Source organism: Capsicum annuum, chromosome 1 (genome assembly GCF_002878395.1).
Source record: "Capsicum annuum cultivar UCD-10X-F1 chromosome 1, UCD10Xv1.1, whole genome shotgun sequence".
Lineage (NCBI taxonomy): Eukaryota > Viridiplantae > Streptophyta > Magnoliopsida > Solanales > Solanaceae > Capsicum > Capsicum annuum.
In genome coordinates, this window is record NC_061111.1 from 69788922 (window position 1) to 69807032 (window position 18111).

General features: G+C 33.1%; 1 protein-coding gene and 1 pseudogene across 1 annotated transcript; both read right to left on the minus strand.

Annotated features, from left to right (window-relative positions):
* Positions 1-1236: 1236 nt before the first annotated feature.
* LOC107870900 lies at positions 1237-10414 on the minus strand (annotated as a pseudogene).
* Positions 10415-10980: 566 nt separating this feature from the next.
* LOC107876130 (60S acidic ribosomal protein P2-2) lies at positions 10981-14249 on the minus strand. Its single transcript, XM_016723145.2, has 4 exons — positions 14002-14249; positions 13724-13821; positions 11340-11563; positions 10981-11200 (listed from the first exon to the last, which is right to left on the minus strand). Exons 2-4 carry the CDS (start codon positions 13809-13811, stop codon positions 11174-11176), a joined length of 339 nt encoding a protein of 112 aa, XP_016578631.1. The 5' UTR covers positions 13812-13821; positions 14002-14249; the 3' UTR covers positions 10981-11173.
* Between the last annotated feature and the right edge of the window lie 3862 nt (positions 14250-18111).

Genomic DNA, 18111 nt, shown 5'->3' on the forward strand with positions numbered 1-18111 from the left:
GCATAGATAAATCGATTTCTGCGCTACAGAGAATACTAATATATTTAAAGCAATATTCATATTGTGTCCAAAAAATAGAAAAATTATGATAATCAATCAAACATAACACTTCATTTTTAAATTAATTAATAGTAAGGCATTTCACTTTGTTAGTTGCTCAAACCAAACCAAAGGCAGTTGTGTTGGTTTTGTTTCTTTTTTCTGTTTATGCAAAAACTATGAATGTAATGTGCTGGCTAGCTCATGTATTGAAAGTCATTTTTGTTGTAATGAATCCAGTAAATTATGACTTTCTTTGATTTTTGATTTGTGTCAGCCCTTTGATTCTGCTTCCAAGCTTACCTATTGTTTGCCAATATCTGTGTTCAGTTGGGCCTCTCTATAGTAATCAGTCTCTATAACAATATTTCGCTATCACGGTCAAGTTTTGTTTGGACTACCAGATTACTACAATACCAAACGTGGCCCACAAGTGGCCTTAGTCTTACAAGCTTATACTTATATTGGCTTAAACCAGATTCTGTTTAATAAGATTTTATCTATTTAATAAGGATACTTGTTTAACTCAATGATAGTTTATATGTTTACTTGTGTACATTAAATGTTGAAGGGCGTAGATACCAGCTAGGGCTAAGTTAATAGACACATTTAATGTCGATCTAAGTGGCCTCACACATTTAAAATTTCATCACAGGTGGAAGGTTCAAACTGAATATAAATAATATCCATATATATAAGAAGTTCTAAAACTCAGAATAGCTATTGTTCTTTTATCCAATTATTAGATATAAAGTATTATCAATATTTAGTATTCAAAGAGTCATAAAAACTCTATTCAGTATTTTAAATAAAATTCAAGAAGTATATTAGCAACATACTACTCTCAAGCCCGGCCGAAGTGCGAAAGCACATCAACGCCCACTACGAATGATAAAATGCCAAAGCCAAAGAGTAAAACATTCAGGTAAACACGGTAACCATCTTTAGCATTAGAGTATACTAATAACTAATAACTAAAATAGAATGCTACCGAATCTTTGGATGTGCACAGCTCAACAATGACAATGATATGGCTACTGTAACACAAATTGATTTGCTATATATCACAAGAAAATTGATGCTAGATGGTATTATCTGGACTCTTGATTGGATGCATTCACACTGCCAGAGACAACCCTTAAAACACTCTAAATATAAGTGAGGTTAAGAGCGCTTAAGCTACTAAAGTGCTGCATTTCAACATCCATTAATCCACATCCTGGATATTTTATACATGCGGTGCAGAAATTTCAGAATTGAAATGAAAAATCGTGTAGTAGTTGACCTTCTAGTGTAGTTCTTATTGACCCGTGGGAAATCAACAACTGACTTTGACAGTTTCTTTTATGATGGTAGACCATTCTTCATATTGAACCTCATCTCATACCTGAAAATTATGAGTAGAATCAAGATAATTGGAAGATCTAAAAGTCAAATAAGATCATCAGGTTAGAGTTTTCCTACAGCTGATTTGTGAAACCATCATGCTGTTGTTCTTTTAAGTTCCATTAACCGCATCTAGATCTGGATTCTGTAGGCGAAAAGTGATCAAGACCACATCATATTCCTCCTCCCAAGCATTGGATAGTCAAGCAACGAAACCAGACTCATTTGGATCAGTTAGTAAGACTAAAGCATGTACATCTTGTGATTCATTGAAGTTTATATCTGGTGGTGTCCAATAAGAGGATAAATATTTTTGTATTTTTGCAGTCTATAATAGAAGTTGCTCAAAGTCAGGTTGTCATTATGTCTAACAAGACGATCTGAGAAGTGCAAACCGTCTACATTGGGTCCTAAAGCGTATCCATCTTTTCGAAGTGAAAAATTATACATTGATATCTACCTCGTGGCTAGAAATTTATTTTATTTTCCAATCAAAGGGCATGAACTTCCACATATCAGATATAAAAATAAAAACAAATTTTAAATTTCAAAATTTCATACCATAGTAGAATATGAAGCAGTTAGGCAGCTAGAACCACTTGATTAGGGATTCATTTTTTGCGTAGCGTGGAAGAACTCCAAAGCGAGCCTTCTTTGTGGGGTCAAAGTTCTATGCCAGCTGTTTGTTTTTCACCATTTTCTAAGAAATACATAGCCTATTAATCTCACATTTGTGATTAAATTCGGGAAAATAAAAAAACATGAGGGAAATTTTAAGCAGTTGACTGAACCAAGCAATTAAATTGTCATTAATCTATAAAGGCATCAAGTGTAAATTCGCAGATAACATGTAGTTAACTTCCTTATGCATATGGATAGCACATCTCAAGTTGATCTGATGAATACTGGACTTCAAAGAGCCATAGACTATTCATTAAGAACTTGAAGACAAGAGTTGAATATCATAATTTACTGTGCATTTGCAAGAAATTCAAAATTATTTAGTTCCATTTTAGCCATTATTTTACTTAACCCCTTTGCTTCTAGGACACCACCACCATCTCCGAGAACTTAAATTTATAAACAAGAATGATGCTACTTCACCAGAATAACTTCCATCATTGTCATCAGGAAAGCGAACTCGAAACTGTACAAGTATAGATCAATAGAAAAAGAAATTGCGAAGATGGCATAACTTTGGTCTGAAGTACAATGGAAGATCCATCATAATTGCATAATTTTCAGTAATAGCAAAATCGTGCATCATAACAGATGTTGGTATTGTTATTGGAACTGGATCTTGCATAAAACCATCCTTGGAAATGACTCTATACGTAGTGTAAGGTGGTGTTTGTGAGTAGCCAAAGATAAATATCTCATCTCCCCTGCATGCAAATATTTTTAGGCCAAACTCTGTATTTACATAACAATATATAATTGAATAAATCATAACATATTTTAATCTCCAGCTTTATTTTAGATCCATTTTTCATTGTACATCTGAACAAAAGGCACCTGGACACCTAAGTTCTTTCTCAAATAAAGGCCAAGTAACTTGAATCAAGTTAACATCTGTTCTAAATCCTTGTGATCTCCACTACTAAGTAGTTAACTGTACTTTCATAAAATGGTAGTGGGTCGTAACAGGATATTTTAAAGGTTCTTATATCTCCATTCAAGTAATGACCTATATGGCATCCAGGAAGCCAGGGTCTGAAATGGGAGGAAGAACCTTGTTATTGGATAACAACTCAGAGGATTTTACAACTAAAGGAAATGATACTTGGAAGTGATTAGCTGATAGCCACAGTTGATGGGTGTTTCTTTTTAAAAGTGTAGGTAACATTCTTTACGAACAAAGAACTGAAACCAATTAATCATCCATATTTATTTCCATAATTGATAGCAGATTCAAATGACTATTCTCTTACCAGTTACAGGGTCAACCTTCGGGTGTACAGTGAAGGAATGTTGCAACCTTTTATCGTAATCCAGCATGCCAAGCATTTGTAGATCTCCATCCTCTAGAACTTTAACTACATCTGTGAACAAAATATTCATTTTATTCATATAAGAAGGAAAACACAATATACCAATAATTGGGTTCTTCGGTGGCGCACAGTCGCAAACTTCAAAAAACAACAATCTTACTAAAAGAATAGTCCACATCACTGTTTGGCAGCTTGAATGCATATAAGATCATCTCTGGCAATTAGAAAGTTATAGTCGTACAAAATAAATGGAAGGAAGTAATTAACTATAAGATGTCAAAGAATCTTGATAACATATTCAGGTTAGCAGGCATTTAGATAATAGATTGCTTAAGTTTCTCGGCTAATAGATCAAATGAAAAAGTAAATTACATGGTTTATCCCCCTCACGAAGATCCAAAAGCTTCCCATGGTGATATATCTTAGTTGTATTAGCTGAATGTTCAGATGAAAGATTGGTGGTAGCTTCTAGAGTCTGTGTTAAATTACTCTTCACCTGCAAATCAAGTGTGGCATGGCAAACTTTCCTCCTCACATGCTCCATAAGAAATGCGATCTGTCAAGAAGAGTGTAAGCAAAAACTATTAGGCTCGGTGAACCTAAGAATACAGAGTAAAGGTGAAAGAAAGGACATGCTTGTAAATTCGGAGACTACAGTAACAACAGTTGAGACTTGTGATCTATGTCGTTAAAAATGAAAGTCCCAAACATGGGAATGAATTGTCTAGTGATGAGCTGCACCGAACACAACAAAATAGACCTCAGATTACTACTTCGATCAAACATGGTTGTATATCCAAATAAAGTAGATATTTCAGGAAAAAAGAAAAAACAAGTTTCAAGATAAAAAATGAAGCAAACATAAACCTTATACCATATATTATCAGTTTCTAGAACAGCTAAAATTATCATTTTGGTTCATAACATGTTCAAAATCATGACATGCACCTAATCTACACATCACACGTAGTGGCTAGTGCTGCTACCACTAGACCAGAGTCTTAGAAATATTCTTTAGTTAAATAATCTCTTTCACTAGTCCTAAATTTCCTACAAATCAAGTGTGGCATGGCAAACTTTCCTCTTCACATGCTTCATAAGAAATGTGATCTGCCAAGAAGAGTACAGAGTAAAGGTGAAAGAAAGGACATGCCTGTAAATTCGAAGACTACAGCAACAATAGTTGAGACTCGTGATCTATGCTGTTAAAGATGAAAGTCCCAGACATGGGAATGAATTGTCTAGCGATGAGCTGCATTGAACACAACAAAATAGACCTCAGAATACTTCTTTGATCAAACATGGTTGTATATCCAATTAAAGTAGATGTTTCAAAAAAAAAAAAACAAGTTTCAAGATAAAAAATGAAGCAGATACAAACCTTGATCACTTCTTGTGATGCAACTCCTCCAATGAAAACAGCTACAATATAAAGCTCCGAAGCATCATATCGAGACATCTCATTAATAAGGTCCTCTGATAAGATAGATCCATTACAATCAAGGTCGTTGAGTAGGCCAATAGCTATAGTTTTTAGTCGGGATATATCCTCATCCATCTCACTATCAAGAAATTCTTAAAAGTTAGATAGTCATAAATTAGCTTTTCTTTCAGAAAAGAAATTGTATGGACGAAAAGCATCTTACCTTACCCATCAAATTGGCCAGAAAATTTATTATAGTTTGCAGCAAACCGGTCAGCTGCTCGAAGAAGAATGTAAAGACCCGCAGCAGTACTGCCATAAAAAGGGAGTATGCAAAATCTCCCTAATGAAAGGCTATTTATGTAAAATAACTAATGTTTGGAAGATCAACAACCGGCACATGCATTCAAATACAAAAACATTAACAGTTCGGCAAAAAGAAAAATTTGCGCATCTATTTAGAGTACAAAAAGCATTATCAAGCACTCATTGAAAATCAATCCCAATTCATCTTTGCTCTATCTTTTTTTCATGTAATGCAATTTTTTAGTTGGAATTATATTTACTTTTACAAGTAACTTTATCGTGTACATCTTTTACAAGATTCAAGAACTCAAATTTAATAAAAGTAGCACAAGTTTGAATATAATTTCCTATACCTGAGTTTGGTAGTTCCGGATGCAAATGTTCCCTGAATATAAACTTGCCAATATCCTGTAAGAAAGAATAGAAATAATGAGCGACAAACACTAATTTTTTAGTAAACAACGTCATCTGAGTTAATAGAATAAAGTTCTGAAGCATTTTAAATGGATCTTCGAACTACTGAAATAGAGCAAAAAATTGAAATAAGAAAGAGAGAACCCAAAGTAAACTAATTAATAGAGAATTAGTAGGTAGAGAAAGGCGAAAATTAGGGTATCAAAGAAATCAATATCAAGCTATTGGGAAACCAAGAATAAAAGGATATAATGCATCATTTGTATTCAATAATACAATCAACGAATTGACACAACCAGTAAATATCAGAACTTGAAGAGATAAATTCAGATTGAATTAAATATTCTATAGAAAATCCTAAATAAATTAAAACAAGAAATCAATCTGAGAATCGAAGACAACATTGGAGGAGAAAGAATTGCAGAGCTCGGAACTAATAATAAGCTGCGCTCTTTGCCTTTGAACTCGATCAGCCTCCTCAGCAACACATACCCCCGATAAATATAATCAAGAAAATCATTAAAAAAAATTATGTATACAGACTAAGAAGAAAAATAAAGTAAATTTTACATAACTTAAATGAAAAATTAATAAGAGAATTATAATAATAAGGAAAGATCCAAAAGATTATAAAGATTTTCGTAAAAACATGAATAGCAGGAGTAAAAGTGAACTACAGCATAAAGTTGGGAAACAGGAGAAAGGAAACATCTGGAATTGAAAGAAAACATAAGTTTGTGGTTTGTTAAAATAGTTTTTTACCATTTTGCCCTTGAATATTGAGTATATTTACAAAAATGCCCTTGATCGTCTTCTTAACTGCCTCTTCTATATAGTAATATTATAAGGGGTATTGGGCTTGTTGGACTTGGGCCTATTGTTTGGTTGGGATCAAATTTGGGTCGGGTTTGTATTATAATTTAAATATAATAAAATATTAATATATTATTTATATAATTAATTTTTTTATTTAACCAATTTTTTTTTCAATTCGCAAAATTGAATTCCTAAAATTTGAAATCGAAATTGATCCAAAAATTAAAAAACCCAATTTAATTTCGAATTGATTTTTTTGATTTAAACCAAAATATGTCTAGCTCTAATCGAATGACATTAGTTTGACCGACGGACCATTGAAAAATCATAGGCTCAAACATAGGCTCAAACATGGGCCAATATTATTTTTTTTGAATGGCCAGCCCATTTCCTTTTTCCCTTTTCTTTCGGCTTTTCCTTTGGAATTGGGCATCTTGACCCTCTTTTTTCTTTTCTGATGAATAAAATGGTCTAAGGATAAAAAAAATCACTTTTTAAAAAAAAAAAAAGGAAAAATGACATAAATAGCACTTAGGGTGAAACTATTGACATGAAAATGACCATTGAATTTTGATTTCAGTTTCTAGCCATTTGCTAGCAGCTTTATATAATACTGATATAAATTTGATACATATCTTATACAGATATGTATTTTATATAATAGAGATACAATTTCTATATGTATTTTACACACACACACACATATATGTTATACAATAATGATGCAAATTCTATGAACATCATATTAAAAATGCATATTCTATATAACAATGATATAATTTTTATCCATAAATTTGCTACTTTATTTTTCTTATGGACTATATCAGTATGGTATATGAATTGTATCAATATGATATATGATTTGTATCTAAACTACCTGAGCCAAAATGACTCAATTATGAAATGACCATAATATGAAAATTATTTGGATCGACTGGTCATAAATGTCCAATGACCCAAACATGAATCAATTGTTTTGAAAAGAATCAGCCCGTGTCCTTTTTCAAAAGAAAAAAAAAAGTAACTTACATATATATCATAATTAAGATGCTAATAACATTTTTATCATTATGTTTGTCTAATTACATAATATGTCATAATTAGCATTTTTTGATAAATATATTTGACCTTGATACATATTCTATTTGATACATTTGTAAAAAATTTGTTTGCTAAATTAGGAAATAATAGAATCTCCTTGAATTGAGGGAATAAATCACGATTCATCTATTTTAAAAGCCCAAAAAATATAAACAATAACAGAAAAATCAAAACATTCATCCTTCAAATCTATGTCGATTCAAAACTACAATTTTTACGCAATTCTTCATCCCATTTTTTTTCATCATCAAACTTTAAAAAACATTGTGTAAAAAGTAATGTTGATACATAGACTGCATTTATACATATACTATATCAAAATGTATCAAACATATGTTTAGTGAGTTTACACATAGCAGTGAATATCTGCTATCAAAATGTATCAAATATCCAAAACATAATTCAATTAACAGTCTTGAAATGTGTCAATGTTTCAAGCACAACAAATATCATACGAAGGATAAATCATCACAAATTTTTAAATAGGAACAAAAGTATCAACCAAAAAAAAATATCAAATGTATCAGCTAACAAAAGTATCAAATGTACTTAGATCTTAAAATCTACTTCAACATTCAACTCAGTTCTCGAAAAAAATGATAATTTTTTTCACTAAATTGACTTCAGTGACGTTTGCATCAAGGATGAAGATAATTGACTTGAAACTTAAAATTGGAGAGAAGTTATCAATAATTTTGGGGTGAAAAATTTTAAAAATGGAATGGAGAGATTTAGGACTGCAAAAGAGGAGGTTATGCGGTTTATGGGAAAAATAGATATGTATCAAGGATAAATAAAAAAAACATATATAATGAAATATTTTAAAAGATCTGAGCCATTGAAATAATGATCCTTAAGTTTGATTATTTGTATAATTTTTTCAAAAAAGATTAAGATGTTAAATTAAAAAAATAAGAAAAAAAATAAGAAAAAAGAGAGAGAATACTCATCCTAACTTGAGTCGTTTGTTAAAAATTGATTCCTCGACCTGTTTTTTTATTTTGTTGTTAGTTTTGCATTCCGTTTTTCTAAAAATATCAAAATTTATTATTTTATTAGTTTACTTCTTAACAGTACTAACTCCAAAGTCCATAATTGGGCGTTCTTTTCTTTTTGTGATGAGTTATAGAAAAATAAAGTGATGATTATTGATGATTTATATTAGTGTTTTCAAAGTGTTATTTGAATAGACGGTCTTTTAAGAATGATCTATTTATATACATATTAACGTTGCATACACACCACCATCCCAAATTTTTCTTGGTAGATTACTGTGAGTATGTTATTGTTGTTATGGTCATTGAATTCAAACTCATAAATCGTAACTATGCTATTTGGTGTTTTAACCTCTTATATTAATCGAACTGTTCCATTTCAACCTTCTTTGGATGAGTTGTAAAATCAAAGTAATTTTTATTGGTGGGAAGTTTATCTAGAAATCAAAAAAGAAGACAATGCAGTACATTCAGATTTATATGTGATTTTCACCTAGAGATAATACATAAAAAAGACCTAAACTTGATACCAAATTATAACTAATTTTGACCTTAAACTTTGAGAGTGCACAAATATGACCTTTAACTATTTAAAACTGCACAAATATGACCTCCAATCCAACGTGGCAAAATGCGTGTTCAACACGCAAAATTGGGCGCGTCCAGCTTAAAATCTAAGGGCATAATACATAAATATGACCTTAAACTTTGACTGTGCACAAATATGACCTTTAACTATTCAAAACTGTATAAATATGATCTTTAAATGACTCTTCACTATTATTTTTTCATTATTTTCGGCTCAAAGATGAAAATGACATCTAATTTGTTTTGTCATTGCGGAAAAAGAGCAATATTGAAGACTTATTAATTAGGCGGGTCAGCCTCATACGAAAAAATCGAGCGGGTATGTATATATATTATAAAGCAGAGGACGAATTTAAGTTATATAATATATCTAAATATTATTTATTTAAATATTAAATTAAAGATGAAACTATACTAATAATAAAAAAATTATAGTTTTAATAAAACGTTATTAAATCAATGTTCTTAAGGATAGTAGTAGTAGTATATTAAATTAATGTTATCCAATTAACGTAATTAAAATGTTATTAAATTAATGTTATTAAATTAACGAGGGGTGGACCTATGTGGTTGACATGGGGTTCACCCGAACCCCCTCGGTAAAAATATTATGTTGTAAATATATAAGATAGAAAATGTATATTTATGTACGTATATTAATGTTGAACCACATGAAACAAGGCACTTAGATAACCCAGTGGTTATATTTGCTCTTCGTGGGCGTTTCCTTCAGCCTACTGTGCGGGTTCGATCCCTGCTAGTAGTTATTTTTTTTTTAATTAAACAAAAGTTAGGTGCTGCTGCTATAGAAATAAATAAAATAATAATAATAATAATAATTTTTTTAAAATTAAAAAAAAATAGATGCTGCTACTATAGAAATAAATAAAATGATAATAATAATAATAATAATAAAAAAAAAAAAAAACGACGTCGTTTTAACACAAAAAACAAAACTTTGACAGTGCACAAATATGACTTTTAACTATTCAAAACTGAACAAATATGACCTCTCCAAGTCAGCCCTTTTAACGATGTGGCACCGTATGTATGATTGAATTATCTTTCCACATAGACGCGAGTGAGACTCACGCATGGGGTTGCAAAATCGGAGGTCATATTTGTTCAGGTTTTGAATTGTTAAAGGTTCTATTTGTTCACTATCAAAGTTTAAGGTCAAAGTTATAATTTGATGTCAAATTTAAGCTCAAACTCGTTTTTATGTATTAACTCTTTCAACTATCTAAATGTTATTTACTTGCATTCATACTTCTGTAACCAAATTTTTCAAAAGAGTAATCCACCTTTCCAGCTACCGCGACGATCTTCAATTCTTCATCGTTGCTTGCGTACATAGGCGTCGGCGTGCTTGTTGCTTATTAAGTTATTTAAACTTGACTTGCAGATTGGGTAAGTTTCGGGGTCATTCTAAACTCATCCACCCCTCCTCGTCGAATAACAAAGGCTATGGGTAAGTTTGGTTTTCAAGATTGAAAGTAAATACCATATTTGCTAAGCCTGAATCTTTATGTTCAATATACGAAGGAGGCATGGAGAGCTGATTTACGCCTTGCTTTAAGTTCGGCCTGCAATGCACAAAACACATGTGCCCTATCAATGTGCGTTGGCATGCTAGATCAAACTACCAAGAATTGAAGCGTGAAGATCACCTTCGCTAACTTCAACTACAGAATCTACTATACACAGTGGACATTCATCATACAACATCCAATCCTATTGCATTTGCAGTTGTATAAACCAAAGGCTACCCATATGGAAAGATATTTCCTATAAAAACGAAATTTACTGCCCTTATAATGGAATGTAAACACCAAGACTATTGTCAAGAGATCAGCCGCTAGCACACCTCACTCTCAACAAATGAGGACAATCTAAAATATAAAATGATACACCAAGAAGCTGAAATTTAAAATCAAATTGTCATTATAACTTCCGTTATCTGCCTCAAAAAGTTCCCAAAGTAAAATCAAGCTTCTTCAACTAGATTACTAATAACAAAATCCATTACTTAGACAAGAAACTTCCTAAAATAAGATAAAGGGGGGAACAACCGAAGAAGGAATGCTGCATCATACAGAGAACATTGTATTCTTCTAATCAAATAGACTGAAGCCCATATCCTGCAAAAGAAATGCCAAGAAACAAGTTATTAGTAACATACGACATATGCAACATATGCAAAGGCTATTAAAGAAGATATATAGCCAACAGTGTACAATTACAATTAAAGGTATAGCTCTTCTAAGTTGGGAGACATACATCATCTGACTCCTCTTTCTCTTCCTTCTTTTCTTCCTTCTTCTCCTCAGCAGATGCTACAGCAGCAGTTCCACCAGCAGGGGCAGCAACTGCAACAGCACCACCGCCGCCAGCAGGCACTGAAGCCAGCTTTTCTCGGCCAGCAGCAATCAGCTCGGTGATATCTTTGCCCTCAACTTGAGACAAGAGCAGTTGAATTCTGTCATCATCAGCCTCAGCACCAACTGCAGGGCACATGAACCACACATTTTAGTGTGAAAACAAACAACCAGCCAAAAGAAGCATGTGCACATGTATATAATCGTTACCGATAGCAAGGTAAACATAATTTGCTGTACAGGCAGCTGAACTACAAATTATCTGCTTAAGACATCTCCAAGATTTAACGACTGCAAAACAATGATTGTGCATTACCTTGTACATGAAAATAAGACTAAATGCTATTCACCTACCCATGTATGCCTATGAGAGAGCTACAACACCCTAACACTATAATCTCACTGTTGCAGGCTAATGGCAATAACACTATGTTCACTTTTCACCAAATTTATAAAGAAAATAGAAAAATCAAAAACAATAAAGGAACTAGCAAACAACTAAAGAAACTTAGTCTACACCTCATTCATCAACAGCCTGGAAAGTATAGAGTAAATGTCAATTTCATAAAATTCCATAGCACCAGAGGCACCCCAAAAATAAGACTTATTATTTGAAAACTTGAATCGCTTTTTACTACACTTGAACTTTGTTTTAAATTCAGCTAGAAATATATTCTGAATTCTAGTTTTTATCTGTAGTTCTTAACAAGACAAATCTTATTTCAAGAAGACAAAAAAATTAATATCATTCTTACATGCGTCAGCTATGTTGATCGGACTCCAAAAAAATGTCAATGGCTGCGTGTCGGATTCTGCAAAAGTAGTGCAATTTTGGAGAACCAGACACGGGCGTGGCTCCGACAGTGAAGAGTCCGTGCAACCTAATGCGCCGGGACTTTATATTTCCAAAACCCCTCACTCTTCCTTTTCTACTTCCAAAACCCCCCACTCTTCCTTTTCTACTTCCAAAACCCCTCACTCTTCCTTTTGGGATGGAGGTCATACTTCACCACAAATTTCAATTCTATCCCAGACCACCTTAAGTAATTGGTACTCTCCACACATAACAAAGCTTTAAGTTTTATAGGCTCCAATATGTTACTTCATTACCTTCGACAGATGATTTTAGGCACCTAATATGAGTAAAACAAATAGCACAAACCTATATTTTTCAAGGACCCAGTGGCTAAAAAGATCTAGTTCAAACTCCAAATGTCAAATCTGCTCATTCTCAGTGTGCATATAGACATCTATTTGTTTTAAGAAATTTTTACATGCTAAACCGCATGCATCACCACACCCACCCCTATCCATGTATCACACACAGGTTTTTACCAGTTTGCCGCCTCAAACAAACAACAATGACGAGAAACCAAACTATTTGGATTTTGCTATAACTACAATACACTCGGGGGTTGTTTGGTACATAGATTAAATAATCCCAGGATTATAATCCTTGGACTATTTTATACCATATGGAAGGTGGTATAAAATAGTCCCATTGTTGATGGGTTATACCAAGACTAACTTTGGTATTAACTTTATACCATGTTTGGTTGATGGTATAAATTAGTCCCGGAATAAATTTATACCATCGACCAAACATGGTATAAATTTAATCCAGGGGATATCCCACCTTATACCTCCCCTACCAAACAAACACCCAAAGTATAAGCTAAACCACATGCCTCAACCTCCCACCCCGTTCCACCCCCCAAAATATCCCCTCACCCAATGTATAAGTTAGCCATGTATCACACGGTGGCTTGAACCAATTTGCTGCCTCAAAAACATACAACAAAAAACAAGAAACCAAACAACATTTTTGATTCCGCTATAATGATCATCAATATATATTCCGCTCCATTTGGACCCATTTCATTCTAACACGTGATGATTCATCTTTTTAGTACTCTTTCCTCCATTTAACATGTCTTGCAATAGTACATAACAATTTATACATCTGCCCCCACTCAAATATCAGATTTAGTTAATATGCATAACACACATCCCCGCACTTTATTACCTTTGCTATTTAATTAATTTCCTAAGAACAACATTTCATCAAACAAATTTACTTCCTCCGTTTCAATTTCTTTTTAGCCCGTTTCAAGAAAATGCCCTGCAGCTCTTTAATTTCAATTTTCCATATGACCTATTTAATACTACACACAAGGTCAAAGACGCTCGAAATATAAAAATGTTCGACAGTTACATAATGAAGTAAAGAAAAAAAGTGAGTATCTGCCAAGATTGAAAAAGAGTGAAGGGGTCAAAGTTTTTTACCACAACCAAGAATATTCTTCAAGTCTTTAGCGGAAGGTGATGCGTTGCCACCCAAAACGGCCAACAAATAAGCAGCAATTACCTTCATTTCTTCTTCTCTATATTCCAATAGAACCACACACACACACACAGAAAAAAGATTAGATACAAAAATCAAACTATTTCTTCTTCTCTATATCAAATATCTAACACAACATAAAAGAGAAATTCAGATAGAAAAAATTCAAAAACACCAAGGAATCCAAATAGAGAAGTTGAAAAAAGGGAAGAGGAATTACTGAGGGAGATTTGAAAGCTACGAGAGAATTCGATTTTGGGACTGCTACTAGGGTTTTGATACTGGTGAATGATGTGCAGTTATATATTCTTAGGGTTTAGTGGAGGTGATTGTGGATGGTAGATCCGAACCGAAATGTTTGCTGAATTTACATTACTACCCTTTATTTTAGTACTCCCTTCGTTTAAAAAAAAATGACTTACTTTGACTTGGCACAAAGTTTAAGAAAATAAAGAAAATTTTTGAATCTTGTGACCTTAAATTAAAATTGTGTCAAATGTACCAAAATATCCTTTAATCTTATGATCCTAAACATGTCATGTGAAAAATTGAAATTAAAGTATTGCCAAAAAAGAAAAGGGGTCATTCTTTTTTAAACGGAGTGCGTATATTCTTTTGCGTTTTCTTTTCCTTTGGTTTTGTTTCCTCGTTAGGGTCGTTTGGTACAATGTATCAGGAGAACAGAAAAAGTCAAATTTACCTTTTTATTTTGAAAAATTAGCTAAATGTATCATTTATTATACTTTAGGGTCAATTTACCATTGCTTTCATATTTTGGGGTCAAATTTACCTCACTACTAAAAAATTGGCTAAATATATCATTCATCATACTTTGAGGTCAAATTTTACTCTTGATGTCATACTTTGGGATCAAATTTACCCTCATTGTTAAGAAACGTTTCACATGTATCCTTCTTTTAAAAGAAAAACTCAAATCAACGTTAAATGACTCATTTTTTAAAAATAAAATACATCATAATCTAACCTGCCCGATGCGACCCACAAAAATACACAAATAAATATCACTCTCGCTCAGTTCTGATGGTCAAATATTTTCAATGAACAAATATATTCTCTTTCCACTTGTAGCACTGGTGGGTTGTTTATAAACGAACAAAAAGTAAAATAAAATGAATAGTACATAAGCATGGAACTAGAGAAAATGTCTATTACAAGCTCTGCTCCTCTTCCAATTATGTTCAAATTTCAAAATATGGTACGTAATTCCATATGCATTAAGATTCTAGCATTAGTAGATAATTTTTCTGAGCAAATGACATGATGAAAAATTTATGTAGATCCAAACTGTATATAAAGGCATAAGAATGAAGAGATGTCACGATTGACATGTAGGAGACATCTTAACTCAATCATCAAGAGAAATATCCAGTGGACCATAATCTATGCATTTGACTGCTAAGTGTCATTTTTCATGAGCTCTGCACTGAAGCAAATCCATGAACTGAGGAAAGGGTATATTTGTTTTTGTTTGCATTGATGCGTATTTATTTTTCATGAGCTATGCACTGATAAATATCCAGTGGCTTAATCTTGTTGTAAAAATTTGATCAACAATACTGAAGAGTATATTTATTTGTGTCTTTTTAGTGGCTCGAGTCAGGTCGGACGAGTTAGATTAGAGTATGTTTTATTTTTTTAAAAAAAGGAAATTTAACGTCGATTTGAACTTTTCTATTAAAGAGAGGGTAAATGTGAAAAATTTCTTATCAACAATGGTAAATTTGACCCCAAAGTATGACATCAAAGGTAAATTTGGCACCAAACTATGACGAACGATATAGTTAGCCAATTTTTCAAAGTAGAGGGGTAAATTCAACCCTAAAGTATGCATCGAGGGTAGATTTGACCCTAAAATATGATAAAGAATATTTTTAGCCAATTTTTCAAAGTACAGAGATAAACTTGACGTTTTTCCCTTAGAAGAAATCGTCCATATAGTATGTATCATATTGATTCGGTCAAATACATTGGCAACTCCTTAAATTTGACACATGTTTTTATTATGACACTTCAACTAGTCATTGTTCATTTTAAACACCTAAACTAATAGTATCTTTGATATAAGAAAGACCACAAAAGGCACAAAAACTACACAAAATAGTCCACATATTGAGAGCAACCCGAGGACTCATTTGAGTGCTAGTTTCGGCCAATAACAACAACACAAGTATCACGAGTTTACAAGGTATTTTAACACCAAAACAATAACAATACAACAAGAATAAGATGAACATAATGAACACAAGATTCAAATTCAACAAGAACAAATGATTACATGATACAAACACTAACACAATTACAAGAAAGGTAAAGATAGATAGTGAGACATAGATTATTACAAAGATTAGGAACAAAAGAGTATATTAAACTCAAAACCCCCTAATGAATGTAACAAAAACACCACACTCTTACGGTGATCGCCAAGGAAATCAACTCACCTTAAGATCCATCGTTTCCAAGCAAAGAACAATATTGACTTTTCTAAGCCCTAAACTACAATGGCCAATCCAAGCCCTAACTAAGAACTCCACTAAGGTGGTTTACTCTCAACAAAGAGGATTTTCAATGTTTCATACATTCATCATTCATAAACTAAAAAGAAAAGACCTAAAAGGGACTATAAATTTAGCCTTATTACATAATGAGTGACAAAATGACTCCAATGCCCTTAATAAAGGAGGGGCGGCCATGGAGTGTCAAATGGACAGGGCTAAGTTATCAAAATGCCCTTAAGGCTAAGTGACCAAAAATTCCCTTAATAAAGGGAACCAAAACCGTGAACCATCAAATGTGGTCCAAACCCATGAGTTCTCAAATCTTCAAGGCTCCAAGCAATCTTCCACACACGAGTTGATTTGTTGGCATGCTCAAAACGACCCCTCCAAGTATGATCCCATGCCCTCCATGCGACCAAAGATTTATTCTTCACATAGTGACTTTGAATGATGTCATCGAAAGCTAAGACGACCATTTGACTTGTATCATCCTCCCCTTCTTGAAAAGGATTCGACCTTGAATCTGTACCTTGCAAAACTAGATAAAGAAAAAACTAGCACAACATCCTCATGGCATGAGGGTTAGGGTTAGCACAATAATAAACATCATCATGCCAAGGTGGTACATACTTCAAGTATAACCAAGCATCCTTTAAAGGAAATATTAAAAACATTAAAAAAATGTACAAAGGATTTGGTTATGGGATTCACCAAGAGTGATACTTTGCTTGTCATGTAGACCAAGCAACAAGTTGGGTGCACCAATATCACCATTTCTATATTTGAAACCGGGGTCAACGAGAAGAGTGGCTATAGACACGGGTCTAGACAACACTCCCCTTTCCCGTGGTTTTTACCCAAACTAAATGGTATACTCTCTATAATAGCATACACATCATCCAAAGCAAATGAAGAGTAGAGAAAGGTATCACTCAAGTCGACTTCTACTAAGGTGCCCTCATGTGTGTACTCACTACTATTTTTCCACGCATCACCATGAGTACTCTCAACAATAAAGTCACACAAAGTAGAAGAAGGAGTAGCTTCAGAGACTACACATTCCTTACCCTTAAAAGTACTCTCATCTTCCAAGAAAAGATTTCCATCTTTAGGAGGAATGTTGTCACACTATAGTAGGTTAGCATATAGGCTATAGCCTCTAAGGTAAGATATACCATCTTTTTCACCACTAGGCTCATTAGGAGTTTTTATATCATTTTCAAACAAGACATTATACCTAAAGAGTGCATGATCCAACCCACGGGCAGATTTGGAACAATTACGTTTTTCACTCTCTAAGAGATCAATATTAAGTTTCAAAGTAGTTTCAAGCACAAGATTGTCCCAAGAATAGCTCTCGAGTTCACTCCACTTTTGTTGACCAACATTTTCAAGTACTTCACTCACTTGAGTTCCATTAATCACATCACACACATAATCAAGTGGTGGATAATTTTTACAAATAAGTTGATCAACAATAATTACACAAGACGATGTATTTTTATTCAACGTATAGGCTTCAACTAGGTGGACATAAATTAATCTTACAAGAAGAGTCAATTTGGTCATCAATAGGATCAACTAGTGTATCCACACTCACAACATATCCATCATCAACAAGAGGCAAAGAATCATTACACTCACAAGTAAGTAAGCTACTACTCACACTCAATGGGCTACTAGCCACACAATTATCATTCACATGCACAAAAGTGTAAGAGTTGGCTATTTTACCTTGAAGTTCTTAAGTAGACTCTCCTTTGTCATGTTATGAAGGTCCTCTACAAGCTTGGGCAGCATCTTTACTTCGGTAT

Excerpts from the sequence above, each read along its gene's own strand:
- LOC107876130 (XM_016723145.2), bottom strand. The coding sequence starts at position 13,811 with ATGAAGGTAATTGCTGCTTATTTGTTGGCCGTTTTGGGTGGCAACGCA. Across the intron at positions 11,564-13,723 it reads GAAGAATATTCTTGGTTGTG|TTGGTGCTGAGGCTGATGAT; the intron begins GTAAAAAACTTT and ends TGTGCCCTGCAG. Across the intron at positions 11,201-11,339 it reads AGAAAGAGGAGTCAGATGAT|GATATGGGCTTCAGTCTATT; the intron begins GTATGTCTCCCA and ends TTTCTTTTGCAG.